This window comes from Podarcis filfolensis (genome assembly GCF_964270895.1).
Source record: "Podarcis filfolensis genome assembly, chromosome: 9".
Taxonomy (NCBI): domain Eukaryota; kingdom Metazoa; phylum Chordata; class Lepidosauria; order Squamata; family Lacertidae; genus Podarcis; species Podarcis filfolensis.
Genome location: NC_139610.1, coordinates 34,651,081 through 34,668,592, shown reverse-complemented (window position 1 = coordinate 34,668,592; position 17,512 = coordinate 34,651,081). Strand labels below are relative to the sequence as shown.

The window sequence follows — 17,512 nt, the reverse complement described above, 5'->3', positions numbered from 1 at the left end:
CTCCGCCCGCGACGCTATTGGACGGATGTTTCCCTCGCCCCGCGGTCTCTTTTCCCTTCGAAGCTCCGCCTCCCTGCCTGGGTTGCCGGAGAAGCGAAGAGAGGCGTGTCATGAGGGGGGAGGCGTGGCCATGCGCCTGGCCAAAGCGGAGGAGCGCAGAGCGCTGGCGACTTGGCAGCGGCTCTGTAAGGACGCCAGTCTGCTCTGCAGATTGGATTTGAGACTTTTATTTTTTTTTGCATGCGAAGTGCATGCCACGGGTGGCGCTAAAGAAGCAATGGCTATTTAAATGAGGGTTCCTCTTGATTACTCAGCAGGGAGATGAGAACAGCCGCGTTCACACGCCACACGTTTAAAGCGCTATGGTACCGCATTGAACGCTCGCCGCTTCTCGCAAAGCGTTCTGGGAGTTGTAGTTTGTTAAGCGTGGTGAGTCCTGCCAGCCTAGCAGTTCGAAAGCACAGTGGTACCTCGGGTTGCATACGCTTCAGGTTACAGACTCCGCTAACCCAGAAATAGTACCTCAGGTTAAGAACTTTGCTTCAGGATAAGAACAGAAATCGTGCTCCGGCGGCAGCAGGAGGCCCCATTAGCTAAAGTGGTGCTTCAGGTTGAGAACAGTTTCAGGTTAAGAACGGACCGCTGGAACGAATTAAGTACTTAACCCGAGGTAGATAAATAGGTACCGCTCGGGCAGGAAGGTAAATGATGCTTCCGTGCACTGCTCTCGTTTCGCCAGAAGCAGCTTAGTCATGCTGGCCACATGACTCGGAAAAACTGTGGACAAACATCAGCTCCCTCAACCAGTAAAGCAAAATGAGCGCCACAACCCCAGAGTCGTTCGTAACTGGACTTAACTGTCAGGGGTCCTTTATAGTTGATTGGGAGCCCAAATAGGAGGTGGCAAGGCAGGTCAGAAGTTGCAGAACAACACACAAACTTCAGGTGAGCAGGATAGGTTTCAGTGTATCTGAAGAAGTGTGCATGCCCACAAAAACTTATACCCAGAACAAACTTAGTTGGTCTCTAAGGAGCTACTGGACAATTTTTTAATTTATTTCAGGTGAGCAGCTTGCTCTGATAAAAGTTGGGAGTAGACCGAGGCCTTTTAAGCCTCTTTGCAACAGTCTACCTCCTCCACCCTTCAGCCATTCACCAAGGACTTCAGAGTCTTAAAGAGCCAACTCCTGCCCTGAAGACAGGGCAGCAGACAGGGCTTGCAACCCACTCTGGGATTGGGAATGATGAAGGGAGACCTAGAAACATATTAAATAAAGTAAGATAAATAGTGGTTGACAGGAAGGCTCTTGGCAATGTAGTCAGAACCACTGATAATGCATGCCAACCATTCTCAAGTAGCACTTTACAATTGCTGCTTTACACTTTAATTCTTTATTGGTAAAATTCTGCTGAAACTGAAAAAACAAATTGACCAATTCTATGAAGACTTACAACACCTTATAGAAATGACACCAAAGAAGGATGTTCTTCTCATTATAGGGGATTGGAATGCTAAAGTAGGGAGTCAAGAGCTAAAAGGAACAACTGGCAAGTTTGGCCTTGGAGTTCAAAACGAAGCAGGGCAAAGGCTAATAGAGTTCTGCCAAGAGAACAAGCTGGTCATCACAAACACTCTTTTACAACAACACAAGAGACAACTCTACACATGGACATCACCAGATGGGCAGCATCGAAATCAGATTGATTATATTCTCTGCAGCCAAAGATGAAGAAGCTCTATACAGACAGCAAAAACAAGACCTGGAGCTGACTGTGGCTCAGATCATCAGCTTCTTATAGCAAAATTCAAGCTTAAACTGAAGAAAGTAGGAAAAACCACTGGGCCGGTAAGATACAATCTACATCAAATCCCTTATGAATACACAGTGGAAGTGAGGAACAGGTTTAAGGATTTAGATTTGGTAGACAGAGTGCCTGAAGAACTATGGATGGAGGCTCGTAACATTATACAGGAGGCAGCAACGAAAACCATCCCAATGAAAAGGAAATGCAAGAAAGCAAAGTGGCTGTCCAATGAGGCCTTACAAATAGCGGGGGAGAGAAGGCAAGCAAAATGTGAGGGAGATCGTGAAAGATACAGGAAATTGAATACAGATTTCCAAAAAATAGCAAGGAGAGACAAGAAGGCCTTCTTAAACGAGCAATGCAAAGAAATGGAGGACAACAATAGAATGGGGAAAAACAGAGATCTGTTCAAGAAAATTGGAGATATGAAAGGAACATTTTGTACAAAGATTTCCATAATAAAAGACAAAAGTGAAAAGGACCTAACAGAAGCAGAAGACATCAAGAAGAGGTGGCAAGAATACACAGAGGAACTATACCAGAAAGAAATGGATGGCTCGTACACCTCAGGTAGTGTGGTTGCTGACCTTGAGCCAGACATCCTGGAGAGTGAAGTCAAATGGGCCTTAGAAAGCACTGCAAATAACAAGGCCAGTGGAAGTGATGATATTCCAGCTGAACTATTTAAAAGTTTAAAAGATGATGCTGTTAAGGTGCTACACTCAATATGCCAGCAAATTTGGAAAACTCAGCAGTGGCCAGAGGATTGGAGAAGATCAGTCTACATCCCAATCCCAAAGAAGGGAAGTGCCAAAGAATGCTCCAACTACCACACAATTGCACTCATTTCACACGCTAGCAAAGTTATGCTCAAAATTCTACAAGGCAGGCTTAAGCAGTATGTGGACTGAGAACTCCCAGAAGTGCAAGCTGGATTTTGAAGGGGCAGAGGAACCAGAGACCAAATTGCAAACATGCGCTGGATTATGGAGAAAGCTAGAGAGTTCCAGAAAGACATCTACTTCTGCTTCATTGACTATGCAAAAGCCTTTGACTGTGTCGACCACAGCAAACTATGGCAAGTTCTTAAAGAAATGGGAGTGCCTGATCACCTCATCTGTCTCCTGAGAAATCTCTATGTGGGACAAGAAGCTACAGTTAGAACTGGATATGGAACAACTGATTGGTTCAAAATTGGGAAAGGAGTACGGCAAGGCTGTATATTGTCTCCCTGCTTATTTAACTTATATGCAGAATTCATCATGCGAAAGGCTGGGCTGCATGAATCCCAAGCCGGAATTAAGATCGCCGGAAGAAATATCAACAACCTCAATTATGCAGATGACACAACCTTGATGGCAGAAAGTGAGGAGGAATTAAAGAACGTTTTAATGAGGGTGAAAGAGAAGAGCGCAAAATATGGTCTGAAGCTCAACATCAAAAAAACGAAGATCATGGCCACTGGTCCCATCACCTCCTGGCAAATAGAAGGGGAAGAAATGGAGGCAGTGAGAGATTTTACTTTCTTGGGCTCCATGATCACTGCAGATGGTGACAGCAGCCACGAAATTAAAAGACGCCTGCTTCTTGGGAGAAAAGCAATGACAAACCTAGACAGCATCCTAAAAAGTAGAGACATCACCTTACCGACAAAGGTCCGTATAGTTAAAGCCATGGTTTTCTCAGTAGTGATGTATGGAAGTGAGAGCTGGACCATAAAGAAGGCTGATTGCCGAAGAATTGATGCTTTTGAATTATGGTGCTGGAGGAGACTCTTGAGAGTCCCATGGACTGCAAGAAGATCAAACCTATCCATTCTTAAGGAAATCAGCCCTGAGTGCTCACTGGAAGGACAGATCGTGAAGCTGAGGCTCCAATACTTTGGCCACCTCATGAGAAGAGAAGACTCCCTGGAAAAGACCCTGATGTTGGGAAAGGTTGAGGGCACAAGAAGGGGACAACAGAGGACGAGATGGTTGGACAGTGTTCTCGAAGCTACAAACATGAGTCTGATCAAACTGTGGGAGGCAGTGGAAGACAGGAGTGCCTGGCGTGCTCTGGTCCATGGGGTCACAAAGAGTCGGACACGACTAAACAACTAAACAACAACAAAATTCTGCTCAAAAACTGATAAAGTTGAGACTGTTCAAATAAAGAAAGGTGCCTTTCCCCATATAATTCTAATCCTCTGCATAGCATGAAACCCACTTTCTGTCAGTTTCTGAGGAAGACCACTGTGCTGATAACTAGGAACACGCATATTCATGCTGATCTCTAAAATAAATAAATCTGCATCTTTCCAATTTACTCCAGGTTATATTCGAGAAGTCACTTGACATGCAGTTGAAGTAAGTTCAACAGAGTCTGATGGAGCTTGTTTCCTAGTGGGAGAGTTTAGGACTGCAGCCTTAAATCCATTCCCACCCCACCCCCCATTGAAACTGACTGTTCCGTAATATTTAATTGATTTGAGAAATATATTCACAGATGTCTCATTTTGTTCACTTTAATTTTTAAAAGAAATCAAAAGTGGGGGTCATGCATATTTTGATAATTATTTACAGGGAAGGGGATCATGCCAGGGAAAAAGAGATTAAAATGGAATGCTTCTTGTCAGAAAGAGCACTGCGATCCACTGACCACGAGATGGCACTATATTGTGCGCACGCACACACAAATTTAATCTATATAGGAACCTACTCTGGACCCTGAGATCAGCCTTTCTGCAATGGCTCCCCATTTATGGAATGCTCTCCCCAGGGAAGTTTGGTTGGCAACTTCATTATGCACCTTTAGCTGCCAGGCAGAAAAACGGTCCTCTTCAACTGGGCTTTTGGCTGATTAACATCTTACACCCCTTTTAAACGTGTTTGTGGGAGGGGGTGGGAAGGGTTATTGGTTTGTTTGGGGTTTTTTTATCATGCATTTTGTGTTTTTATATTGCATTTTTATGTTGTGAACCGCCCTCAGATCTACGGATGAAGGGAGGTAGATTTAATTAATTAAATAAATAGTTTGTAAATGCTGTATATAAAATTAATTTAGCCATAAATACAAAATCCGACAGGTTTATGTTTTCCTTTGGAAATTAATATATTATACCCACAATCAGTTGAGGAAAGGATCCAGTATAAATGTATGTTACATGATAACCTTGCCTAGCGTCAACTGCTGTTTATAAATACTTATAGGATAGGGTATCAAAAGCCTGACACACATGAAAATTATGTATCCCTTTCCTTCTGGAGGATTGTACACCAAAGGTTAAGGAACACTGTTTACAATTATTTGGATGCTGTGTTATATCTTATGGGTAAAATCCAGAGTAAGTCAGTTGCACTTACTTCCCATTGAAATCAATGGAATTTACTGTAAGTCATAAACTAATTTGTCACATTAGTTAAAAGAGGACTCCTCTACCCACTTAACTAGGAGTAAGCCCCATTGAACTTAATGAAACTTACTTCCACTTACTTCCAAGAGCACATGCACAGGATTGCACTGTTAAGTCCGAGATCTTCATTGGAGGTCCCACTCTCTGTCCTTTCCCCTGGTGGGATGAAGTGGGTGGGCTTCTCATTGGTGGAGCTGCACCATGTAAATTGACCTAACTCATCTGGCTCTCTTACTCCTGTCTGTTGGACAGATTAATACCACCACCACCCAACAGAATTTTTAGTGTATGACTCTGTTACTCTTCTAGATTATACAGCTTAATTGGTTATTATTTTATAATCTTATTATTTTAACAGTATTGCATTTCTTATTGGAGTAAGCTCTATGAACTGAAGAGTGGTGCATATGCCTACTGTCAACTTAGTTATTATTTATTTATTTATTTCTTTATTTAAAAAAGCACAACCCAGTTAACTAGTGGACCAAGTATTGTGATCCATACACCTGAATGTTACCTGTGAGGTTGCAATCCTAAACATAATTTACTTGCAAATAAATTATGTAGTAAGTAAATAAAATTTACTTACTTCTAAAACTACATGTTAAGGATTTCCCACAAGGCACAGAAAGAAAAAGCAAATATTCTCACTGGTAACATATTTGTATAAAGTTAAAAGGACATTAACAATTTAGTAGTTAAAGCACAGAGTCTTGTGGCATCCGATCTGATTTTCATAGTCTTTACTATCAAATGTATTATGTCTTCTGCCTTCATAGACAAAGACACATGACATATGATCCTAAGTTAGCGGGTAAAAGGCAAAGGTACCCCTGACCGTTAGGTCCAGTCGCGGACGACTCTGGGGTTGCGCACTCATCTCACTCTATAGGCCGAGGCAGCCGGCGTTTGTCCGCTGACAGCTTCCGGGTCATGTGGCCAGCATGACTAAGCCGCAGGGATATGAAATGCAGGAGACTGTGATAATTATCTCAAAGCTTAATTCTAAAAATTATTACAGTAAGCAATCACAAAACACTACTGATAACTTAAATATCCTGACATTTGTGAACTAATTAACACCTGTAAAATAATCATTGTGTCAAATTGCTTCAAGACGTAGGTGACAGAAAACCAACTTGTAATTCAACAGTTCATGCTGGGGTTTTCCTCTCAAGTTTCTCTGTGCAAGAATGGTCACTTTAAGGTACCGTATTTTTTGCTCTGTAAGACCCACTTTTTCCCTCCTAAAAAGTAAGGGGAAATGTGTGTGCGTCTTATGGAGCGGGTGCAGGCTGCACAGCTATCCGAGAAGCCAGAACAGCAAGAGGGATTGCTGCTTTCACTGTGCAGCGATCCCTCTTGCTGTTCTGGCTTCTGAGATTCAGAATATTTTTTTTTCTTGTTTTCCTCCTCCAAAAACTAGGTGTGTCTTGTGGTCTGGTGCGTCTTATAGAGTGAAAAATACGGTAAGTAACTGTGTGTCCTGTAACATTAAGACATTCTCCTACTGGGTTCTGAAAATTTCCATTTCTGATGTCAGATTTGTGTCTACAGTGGTACCTCGGGTTACATACGCTTCAGGTTACATACGCTTCAGGTTACAGACTGCTAACACAGAAATAGTACCTCGGGTTAAGAACTTTGCTTCAGGATGAGAACAGAAATCGTGCTCCGGCGGCACAGCAGCAGCGGGAGGCCCCATTAGCTAAAGTGGTGCTTCAGGTTAAGAACAGTTTCAGGTTAAGAACGGACCTCCGGAACGAATTAAGTACGTAACCAGAGGTACCACTGTGCTTAAGATTGTCTGGTTTGTCCAATGCAGTTTGCAGAAGGGTGTTGCTGACAGATGATACCATATTGGAAGACAACCAGGCAAATGAACCTTTGCTATTGTGATACTATATTTGGCCCTGTAATAGTGTTGCCTAAGAATTTACAGCAATGATGAAGAGGTGGACACTGATATGGGATTACTATCATAATCCTTCTTGCCTAACTACATAGAGACAGACTGAGACTAGTTAAAAATTGGGGTGACTGCTCATGAGCCTGATTCCACTAACTTGCTGACCCAGGCCATGCATGGAGATAGCTGCCTCTGGAATGGATCCCTTCTGCAACCGGAGGTACCACTGTATTAGCAACTGTTTAAAACAAGTTGCAATCAGAGAAATAAGTGGGACTCTTTCTCTGTATGTAAAGTTGTTGGCAGCCATCTGTCTCGAAAGAACAGGGGTCACAAGTCTGGGCAGTGTGTATGGAGGTCCTAGGCTGCCTAGATGACAAGACTGCCACTCATGTCCTCACTGATGTGGTTCAAAGGAACGCAGAGCAATACGTTTGGGACCAGCTTGGCTGCAGGAGTTGCCAGGAGGCGGCATACAAGGCACAATCCAGCCATCTTAGGGACTCCCCTTTCTCTCTCTCTCTATTTATAGATGGCCTTGCAATGTGAATGTAGTCTCTCTCTATATAGATGGCCTTGCAATCTGTCCTTGTTGAGGCTGATGGGAGTTGTGGTTCAGCAACATCTAGAGTGCCAAAGGTTCCCCACACTGGCCTTATCCCTTACCAAGTTTATTATTGCAGTCCAAGGTTCATATCTGTATTCTGCCATGACACATCATCAAGCTACTATTGCAATTGAACCTACATGAGGTGGTTAAAAATACAAAGGAAATATCTATTTGTACTCTCCTGATTTTATTTATTTATGCAACATGAATACAGAAAGGCAGGTCCCTGCTCTAAAGAGCTTGCCATATAAAATATAACACAGGGAAAACGTAAGTGAAGGGCAGGAAAGGAGACAGATGTGGATAACATGGATGTGTTATTTCCACCATCAAGTCCATGTCTGACCACCAAGTTGTCCTGTTTGTTTGGAGAAGGGCCCTATAGCTTAGTGGCAGAGCATCTGTCTTGAATCACATGTCAGGACAGTCTCAAACAAAGAGTAAAGGTAAAGGGACCCCTGACCATTAGGTCCAGTCGTGGATGACTCTGGGGTTGCGGCACTCATCTCGCTTTATTGGCCGAGGGAGCCAGCGTACAGCTTCCGGGTCATGTGGCCAGCATGACTAAGCCTCTTCTGGCGAACCAGAGCAGCGCACGGAAACGCCGTTTACCTTCCCGCCAGAGCGGTACCTATTTATCTACTTGCACTTTGACGTGCTTTCGAACTGCTAGGTTGGCAGGAGCTGGGACCGAACAACGGGAGCTCACCCCGTTGCGGGGATTCAAACCGCCGACCTTCTGATCAGCAAGTCCTACCACTCTGCGGTTTAACCCACAGCGCCACCCACGTCCCGCCAAACAAAGAGTGCCAAGCCCATATTCCTAGCATATTCACCCTCCAGTGATGTCTATGCTGGAGTGCTCATGTCCACAGAAAGGAAGATGGCAGGATCCCCAGGGATGTGCTCTAGGAGGAGTTGGTTTCAAGCACCAGGCTCATTGGCAGACCAGCTCTGTCTTACAAAGATGTCTGCAAACATAACACGAAGGCTGGCAACATCAAGCCTGTCGTGTGTTAATCCCCTACAGAAAACTGTAGGGCCTGGAGACAGACAATCAGGTCATGTATCCATAACAGTGACCAGAGGAGGAATGACCGCTGAGAGGAGAGCAGAGAAAAGAAACCTTCATCTACTCCAGCTGCAACAAAACATCTCTCCCCCTTATTGGTCTCTACAGCCACAGCAGGCACTGTGACTCTCCAACGGTTACAGGCACACTCTTCCATTGTCTCCTGAGACAAACAGATGTGAACAGCCAACAAGAGCATCTGTCTTGCATGAACATGGTCCCTGCTCAATCCCCAGCATCTCATGGTAGGACTGGGAGAGAATCCTGTCTGGCCCCTTGGAAGATGCTGCCGCGCAATGTAGACAGTACTGAGCTAGACGGACCATTGGTCTGACTCGCTATGAGGCAGCTTCCTGCGCTCCTAACTTTCCTGAACCAGCATTTGGTTCAGCTTTGATCAACGCTGACTCTTTAGCTGTCATTCCTGAATTTCAGGGGGTAGGACTAGCTAACCCTTTTGGGTCCCTTTCCATCTCTACAATTCTATGATTGTACAAGGCCCCGGGTGGTGCTGTGGGTTAAACCACAGAGTGGTAGGACTTGCCGATCAGAAGGTCGGCGGTTTGAATCCCCGCAACGGGGTGAGCTCCCGTTGCTCGGTCCCTGCTCCTGCCAACCTAGCAGTTCGAAAGCACATTAAAGTGCAAGTAGATAAATAGGTACCGCTCCAGCGGGAAGGTAAATGGTGTTTCCATGCGCTGCTCTGGTTCGCCAGAAGTGGCTTAGTCATGCTGGCCACATGACTCGGAAGCTGTACGCTGGCTCCCTCGGCCAATAAAGCAAGATGAGCGCCGCAACCCCAGAGTCATCCGCGACTGGACCTAACGGTCAGGGGTCCCTTTACCTTTACCTTACAGGGCCCACCAACCTGATTCAAAGCTGGACAAGGCTATCCATGGCTGCATCTAAACATTGAAGCATAAGGAAAAGGGGGTTGGAGAGATACCACACCCCAAACGGGAGGAGCATAGGAGGCAACTCCTAGGGGTCGTGGTCCCTTTACCACCCCCAATAAAATATTGAAGGGCCCAAGGCCCCCCCCCCCGCCAGTTGATGGGCATTGCCATTCACATGAGGGGGTACGCCGCGTCTTGTGATCGATTATGCAAGGCGGGGCTTATTTCCCTCCCCCAGTCTAATATTTTATTGAAGTTTGCACCCCTGGGGAGGAGAGAGTCGCCTTCCACTGCAAGATCCCCCCAGCCTCGCCTTTCCCCTCGCTGCCCCGCTCCCACCCCAGCGCCAGTTGCCGCCATCGCGAGCTGCGCCCGCGCCGCGCCTCCAGGACCGCGCAGGGAGGGGGGAGAGCGCGTAGGAGCCATTCCCTTCTCTCCCCGCCACCCCGCACCAAGTCGCGCGCTGACGTCGCGTCACCCCCCCGCCCCCAATCCTCCTCCTCCTCATGTTAGGATAGTCGGGCTAGGACCCCGGAAGTGCCGGCTTGGCGGAATCTGGGGAGAAAGCGTGGACGGCAGAGGCGGCGGCAGAGGGAAGCAGGCGCAGGAGCTGCAACCCCGTCTGCACTTCGGTGCGGGGCAGCGCCGGAGGAGGAGGAGGAGGACGAGGCGGCGGAGGCGCTGCTGCTGCCGCCGTGGGTGGGGGCGCCGCGCTCGCCTCGCCTGCCTCCCTCTGGGCGACCTGCCGGGGGTGTCCCAGCGCTCGCGGCTGGAATGGTGCTGGCGCCGGTGCGCGGTGCCCGCGTTCCCCGGAGAGAGCAGCCCGAGCGGAGGAGCCGCCGCGATGGAGATGCTGCTGCTGCAGCCGTTGGGGTGAGCGGCGCCGGCGGGGCTGGGCGCGCATGGGGGTCCGGGGCGGGGGGCGGAGAAGCGCTGGGCTGGGCCGCGCGTAATAACGATGCGAGGGATCCTGGAGAGGGCATCCACCACCACCTCGACAGAGTGTACTTTGGAGCAGGCCTCGGCCCCGCCGCCGGTTGGGAATGCCCAAGGTCCGCTTTTGGGAACGAACGGAGCGGTTATTTCGGAGCCCCGGAGCACGGGCAGAGTTTGTTTCCTGTTCCCCAGAGGCCAGCCCGCAGGCGCCCCAGAGCAAAGGGAGTGGGGTTGGTATAGAAGGGTCGCCTTTGGGGCGATGCTCTCGGGCGTGGAAGGGATGCTCCCTGGTCCCACACCTTTGGGGGCTGGCCGAGTGTCTGGAAACAGAAATGCACTCTGGACGTGCTCAGAAGCACTGCCCGTAGAATCAGTAAGTTCCAGGCCAAAACACTTTCTGGAACTGGACACTGGCCTTAATGTAAGTATGGGCTGCTTTGAGGTAGCCTGTAGTCTAATTTTGTGGAACATTTCCATTCATTCTAAGTGAAAGGGAGCAGCTTTCAGGCAGGCGTTTTCTTGTTTGTCTGCCCTTCACACTTACCGGTCTGTATGTGCTCTTTTTTAAATCCTAATGTGGGCTGGGGGCAAGCTAGCAAGAGAAGAACCAGTTTATCCTTGTTTGTTCTTTTTTTTGAATTAGTAATAATTGTCTATTGAATAGTAGTGTGTTTGGCGCTTGCAGTGTGTTGGGTAACGTACAGGAATGATGGTTTCTGCCTGTGAGGGCTATAGTTTTGTTCTGCACAATCACTTTAATTCTTTAGCTTGAAATAACTATTCTGTTCCCTGCCCCTCTGTTTTTTGTTCACTACTTCTAACACCCATGTATTGAAAGATTAGGGAAATGCACCCTAATATGTTTCAATTGCTGCTTTGAAAGAGGTCCTGATAGCATTGTGAGTTTGCAGTTTAAGTCAGTGCCCCTCCCAGTGAGGTGCTAGAAGACCTGTTGCCCATAGCTAAAAGACTCAGCAGGCAGGTTAGAGGATCCTCAAAGGCCCTTCTACTGATGCATGCCCCTGCTGTCAGATGTTAGATGACAATAAGCAGAGAAAGGGCTTTCTCTGTGATGGTGCCTTTACTCTGGAATGCTCTCACCTGGTGCCTTGTTTGAGCTTTATGTGTCAAAACCTTATTATCCCAGGCTTCAAACAATTACTGATGCTGCTTTCTGAAACTTTGTGATTGTTGCTGTCCTAACATAGAAATATACTGAGTTAGACCATACGGTCTGGCCATCTCAGAAATGCATATACACTGATGGGCAACAGTTTTCAGGATTTCAGACCCAACCTGGAGTCTTCATTATTTAGAGCATCTACTGTACTGACCTCCTTCAAAGAAAAGTTAACTCAACCCAGAGCCAGCAAGGGTCTGTGAGTGGCTATATTTATTTCCTTGTTTTTATTTTTGGGGGTTGCATATTAATGTTCATTATTGCATTAACTGGATCTTCCTGCTTTGTAAATAGATTATAAAATAAAATGCCATATTTCCCACTTGTCTGTCACTTTCCACGATGGTTTTTGGCCTAGCCTGAGTTACCGAAGAGTAAGGTTTTTGGGGGTAGTGGAAATCTCAATAACACAGGAGGAACAGTTTGGAGAGGAGGGGGAGTTGGGAATGAAGCAGACAAGGCAGCTCATTTGCTCCTGCATGATTTGGAGGGAATGGAGAACACAGGAGAACAGACTATGGGTTGGATCCAGGTGAAGTTAGTTGCACTTAAGCTGCCTAATTTCAGTGACAACCAAATATGACTAATTTGTTCCATTCCATCGATTTCAGTAGGACCTCAGTTCAACTAACTTCACCTGCATCCTGCTATATGTATGAATAAATAACCAGCCCAAATTGTTCAAGAATTACACATCCAAATAATGGATGTAAAATGCTTCAGGTAATGGTGGGTATTAGCAAAAAAATTGCCATAGGTTTGTGTGATCCCCAAAGATTCTAAGAAGAGTTTTGTTAAGTTTCCTCCAAAGTCCTGTTTCTTGAAGCTAGGAAGGTGAAATGTATTGGAACAAGTTTAAGAATCCGCTGAAGCAATTAATCCAAGGGGAAGCGAGCCTGTTGTTTGTCACATTAGATTGAAGAAGCTCTTCTGGGACAGACAGTTTTGTGCATGATGATAGAAAAGGGGTGGATGGATGAGGTGCATATTAAGACCAGTGGTTCATCAGGTCCAGGTTTGGAGAGCCGTTGGCTCTCCAGTTGTTGCTGAACAGCAGTGCACATTGTCCTTGGCCTCTAGGCATGCATACTAGGTCTGATGGGAGTTGTAGTTCGGCAATACCTGGAGGGCCAAAGGTCCCTCACACCTTATCTAGAATAACATCTTGTTTTCCATAGTGGCCTGCCAGATGCCTCTTAGTGGGTAGGCTTCTAAGAATGATATTCAAAGATTTCTGAGGTCAGTGGAGCTACAGAAAGACATATACAGTGGTACCTCAGGTTAAGTACTTAATTTGTTCTGGAGGACTGTTCTTAACCTGAAGCACCACTTTAGCTAATGGGCCTCCTGCTGTTGCCGCGCCGCTGGAGCACGATTTCTGTTCTCATCCTGAAGCAAAGTTCTTAACCCGAGGTACTATTTCTGGGTTAGCGGAGTCTGTTACCTGAAGCGTATGTAACCTGAAGCGTATGTAACGCGAGGTACCACTGTATATGTGTTGTAAGGAATGTGAAAGCAGATGCACATGCCATGTCCCCAAACTAAGAGTTAAGTGTCTGTCTTCTAGTCTAAATGGCAACAGATCCCTTCCGTTTCCTGCACAGCAGACTGAGCATCTTGGCGGGAAGCGAGGAGCATCCCGCTGGCTGTTGTCTTATAATCAACCATGCAAGCAACACTGATAAATGTTAAGTTGTTTATCAGGCTTGATTCTTGGAATAGTGGATGGAATGAGGTAGAGGTGGGTGCCAATTGTATGTTACCACCTCTTTATAATGAGTTATTGGACCGTTTTTTGAGAATAGGATGCAACACAGTGTAATCCCCGTGTATTAAAAGATAAGCCCTACTGGAAAGGGGCGGGGGGGGGGGACTGGCAAAGAAAATTAGCTGGGGCTCATGTTCTTTGGCGTCTCATAAAGTTTGACTCCTGGCCTTTTGTCATACAAACAGAGCCACTAAGTAGTTAAGAGCAGGGGCACTTCCTTGATTCTTAAAATGGTTTATTGAAGCAGAGGGGGGGGGTCCATATGTACACAAGCTAACTACCTGTAACTTAACTAAATTAACTAAGATCTACTTTAGCATGTTGAAGATATATTCAGTTAGCAAAGCTATTTTTAAAAAATAACCATGTCATTGTTGGTTTTATGTTCTGTTTGGAGTATTTAATTTTCCACTCAGTAGCCAGAATTATTTGAAATGAAGTGCTTTGTTCAGGAAAACAAGGCACACTTCATGTTGTTTACATGCTATATTCAAACATGTTAAAAACTTTACGTGGAAATTCGTATTTCGATACTTCTGAAATGTTTTTACTTTAAAATACTGTTAAGACATGACAGCTCAGTAGCATACACTTTGTTTACATTACAGTGGTACCTCTAGTTACGAACTTAATTTGTTCCGGAGGTCCGTTCTTAACGTGAAACTGTTCTTAACTAGAGGCGTGCTTTTGCTAATGGGGCCTCTTGCTGCTGCTGCGCCGCTGGCACACGATTTCCGTTCTCATCTGGGGGCAAAGTTCTCAACTCGAGGTGACTCTTCCAGGCTAGCGGAGTTTGTAACCTGAAGCGTTTGGAACATGAGGTGTTTGTAACTCGAGGTACCACTGTATTAACTTTTATTGTTAAAAGCTAAATACGGTATATTAATTTGCATTAGAATATAATTTTAGCATGCTTGAAGAACCATATATCAACAAGGGGCAGTGTCACAAGGCATACTAACTAATGTGTGTAGATGTAGATTTAGGTCTCTTAGCAAATTAAGATAGTTGCTGGGACCTTACCCACACTGTGCTAGCATCTTTCATTTCATTTATTAGACTTATTAGTCGCTTCCTGCTCAGAGTCTTCTATGTGCTCGATCTTGTCCTCGATCTTGTCCATTGCACCTCCTTGCAGTTTGTTGAAGAACTGTTGAGCTTTCAGAAGTTGGGCTCCACTGGGAGGACCTGTAGCTGGAAGCACCAGTTGGGCAAGCAGTGGTGCTTGCTGGATTGATCCACTATAAAAGATCTCAAAGTGGATGGGATCTCTTCCAGAACTGGCACTAAGCTAAAAGAAGTAATAGAAGAGTAGTCATAGAATTGGAAGGGACCCTGAGGATCATCTATACTGAATTTATATACTGCCCTATACTCATAGGTCTCAGGGCAGTTCTAGTCCAAACCATTGCAATGCAGGAATACGCAGCTGCCCTGTATGGGAATCAAACCTGCAACCTTGGCATTATCAGCACCACAAACTAACCAACTGAGCTATTCAGGCAGGCAAGCCACAGAAAGGACAGGAAGAGAAAAGGATATTGAGCAACTGCAAAAGTAAAAAATAAAATACCACGCATGTTCCCCTAATGTAATGGACTTGGTGATATATAGAGGCAATTTCCGTAGCATGAGAGACTTTTGGTAACTAGAGGATCAATGACTAGAAAACAATGTCTTAAAAAAGTTAATAAGAATGATGGTTTGAGCTGATCTATTTTCTTTGAAAGGCCAAGTTTGTCTTCCCCTTGATCTCTTTGGTGCTTGGATACAGACATTTGACAAGAAGGCTCTGCATTCACTGATTGATTGACTCACTTTGTTGCAGACATTCACTGTGACCTTTAGGACTGATTTGTTGGAAGGACAATCTGATCCTGATGCATTTGCACGGTACCTAGTGGCTCAAACTTGTGGAATAAGCCCTGTGCTTGCCTCTCTACTCTGACCTTTGGAGCAATTGCTAATATGTGATGTCTTGGGTTACAGAGCAGCTCTATTTGAACATAATGAGATATTGTCAGTGGCCATTCTTGCTGCCTTGATTGGCAGGCAGGGGGAAGTCTCCTCAAATGAAGTATTGTGAGATATCAGGCCCATGTGTCGTCATACTAGCACAGCCCTCCAGATGTTGTGGGACTACAGTTCCCATCAGGCCAAGCCAGCATGGTTAGAGATGATGGAATTGCAATCCAAAACATCGGAAGGCAAGCAGGTTTGGGAAGAACATTGGCGCTCATGTTTGGACTATAGTGTATCATTTGCAGGTGCAGGTAAGTCATGGCACTAGGGCTTTTTTCTTTTTTTCAGATTTGGCTAAAGAGCACATCATTTTGACCTCTTTCTTGTATCTGTCAGAGCGACTCCTTTTAACTGGCACTGTTTTGATCTGCTATCAGTAATTTAATCTGATTATATATGGGGTTTTTTTTGTCTTGGAGCATTTATATGCATGGATCTAAATCGTTCAGAGGTTTGGGTTGTTTGTCCTGAGTGTTGAGGGCCTGGTCAAAGCAAAGTTCTGCACCTGGCTTCCTTTCTTCAGGGGGTGATGATGCGGAAGCTGCAGAAATGTAGGCAGTAAAACCTTTTAGCCCATGTTGGTGACAAACTCTCCAGCAGACAGTTAATGAACCAGCCTTTCTTACTTGCAGATGTACCAAACTGTGCCAGCAGAAACCTCTGGATCTGAAAGATGATAATACCGAAAAGCACTGTCCTGTTACAGTGAACCCTTGGCATATGAAGAACGCTTTCAAAGTTATGAATGAATTAAGAAGGTACTACTTCTTGATATACACATAGTCTGATTGCTTGTCTGGTCATTCACTGAGCTTTGCCATTGATGGGATGTACAGGCTAGCATCATGTCCTAAGATGGGGTCTGGAGATTCTCTTCTGCATGCACAGCTGTCTTCCCCTCAAAAGCAGCTCCCTAAAGAAAGTTGGTTTTGTTTTAGCGGGGCGGGGGGCGGGTTAAGGTGAGTTGCATCTAGATAAACATTTCCATATGTAGAAGCCTACACTTCTGTATCCATTCATGGTGGTAGTTCTGCACCTTAAATGTGGGTTGCTACAAACTCTATGCAAAACAGGTGGGCTGGTTTCAAGCAGTGGGAACTCTGTGGCCCCAAGCTGTCCTCCTCCCTCCCTTCCATTTTCCCCAAAACCCTAAAGCTTACTGGGTGATTTTGGGCCAGCCCTATGGGGCATAACCTGCCCCATAGGAAAGAAAGTTATGAGAACTGTCTTGGGCTGTGAGATAAATCCCATAATCCCTATTAGGATCGTTGCTGTGACAATAAAATGTAGACGAAAGATGGGATAGAATGGTAAGAAATGGTTTTGTTTTTGAGCCTAGTTGGTGGTGTTGGTGCAGGGGCACTTCGGGGGCATAGTAACAGCATCACCTGTCACTTTTCTACTCTTTTTGTGTATAGTTCCCACATCCTTTGTTCAAAGTCTTGTGCACCCATGCCTGGAGTGGCACAAGTGTCTCCCCCTTTTTGGGCTCATGGCACCTTGATTTTGTTTGGAAGTAATACAATTACCAGTAGTTGGTAACTTCTAGCCTGTTTGCATTATGAGACTTCTTCACCCATTATATTCATGGAGAGATTCTCATACAATGACTGGGGCCAGCCCTGGAGTTGGGGATGGCGTTGTCCCCACTTTGGAAACTTTGTGCCAGCGTGGATATCTGCAGGGATGAAGTCTGCTCATGAGCAGGTGCTGCTCTCCAGAGCTAGGGCAGGTGACTTGCTTCTCCTTAGTTGTTGCAAGAGGACGCTGTCACACATATAACATGTAAACCTGCTTTGTAAGTCTCAGGGTTTTGTGAATAAGCTTGATTAGGACCTGCCATCTTGCGTGGACAAGAGGGTAAACTAGTCTGACATCCACAAATGTGCACAGCTATTCTGTGCACAGACTGCAGTCTA

At 45.6% G+C, this 17,512-nt stretch overlaps 1 protein-coding gene and 1 long non-coding RNA gene across 2 annotated transcripts in view; one reads left to right on the top strand and one right to left on the bottom strand.

The window, feature by feature from the left end:
- LOC310770545 overlaps window positions 1-17,512 on the bottom strand; it is a 309,952-nt gene that overhangs the window by 242,813 nt on the left and 49,627 nt on the right. The window lies entirely within an intron of this gene.
- The window catches only part of KLHL2 (kelch like family member 2), a 36,622-nt gene continuing 29,313 nt past the window's right edge, over window positions 10,204-17,512 (top strand). The window contains exons 1-2 of the mRNA XM_083631205.1: window positions 10,204-10,560; window positions 16,226-16,351. Of these exons, the coding sequence (XP_083487331.1) occupies window positions 10,532-10,560; window positions 16,226-16,351 (155 nt within the window). The 5' untranslated portion in view covers window positions 10,204-10,531. The remainder of the gene's footprint in view (window positions 10,561-16,225; window positions 16,352-17,512) is intronic.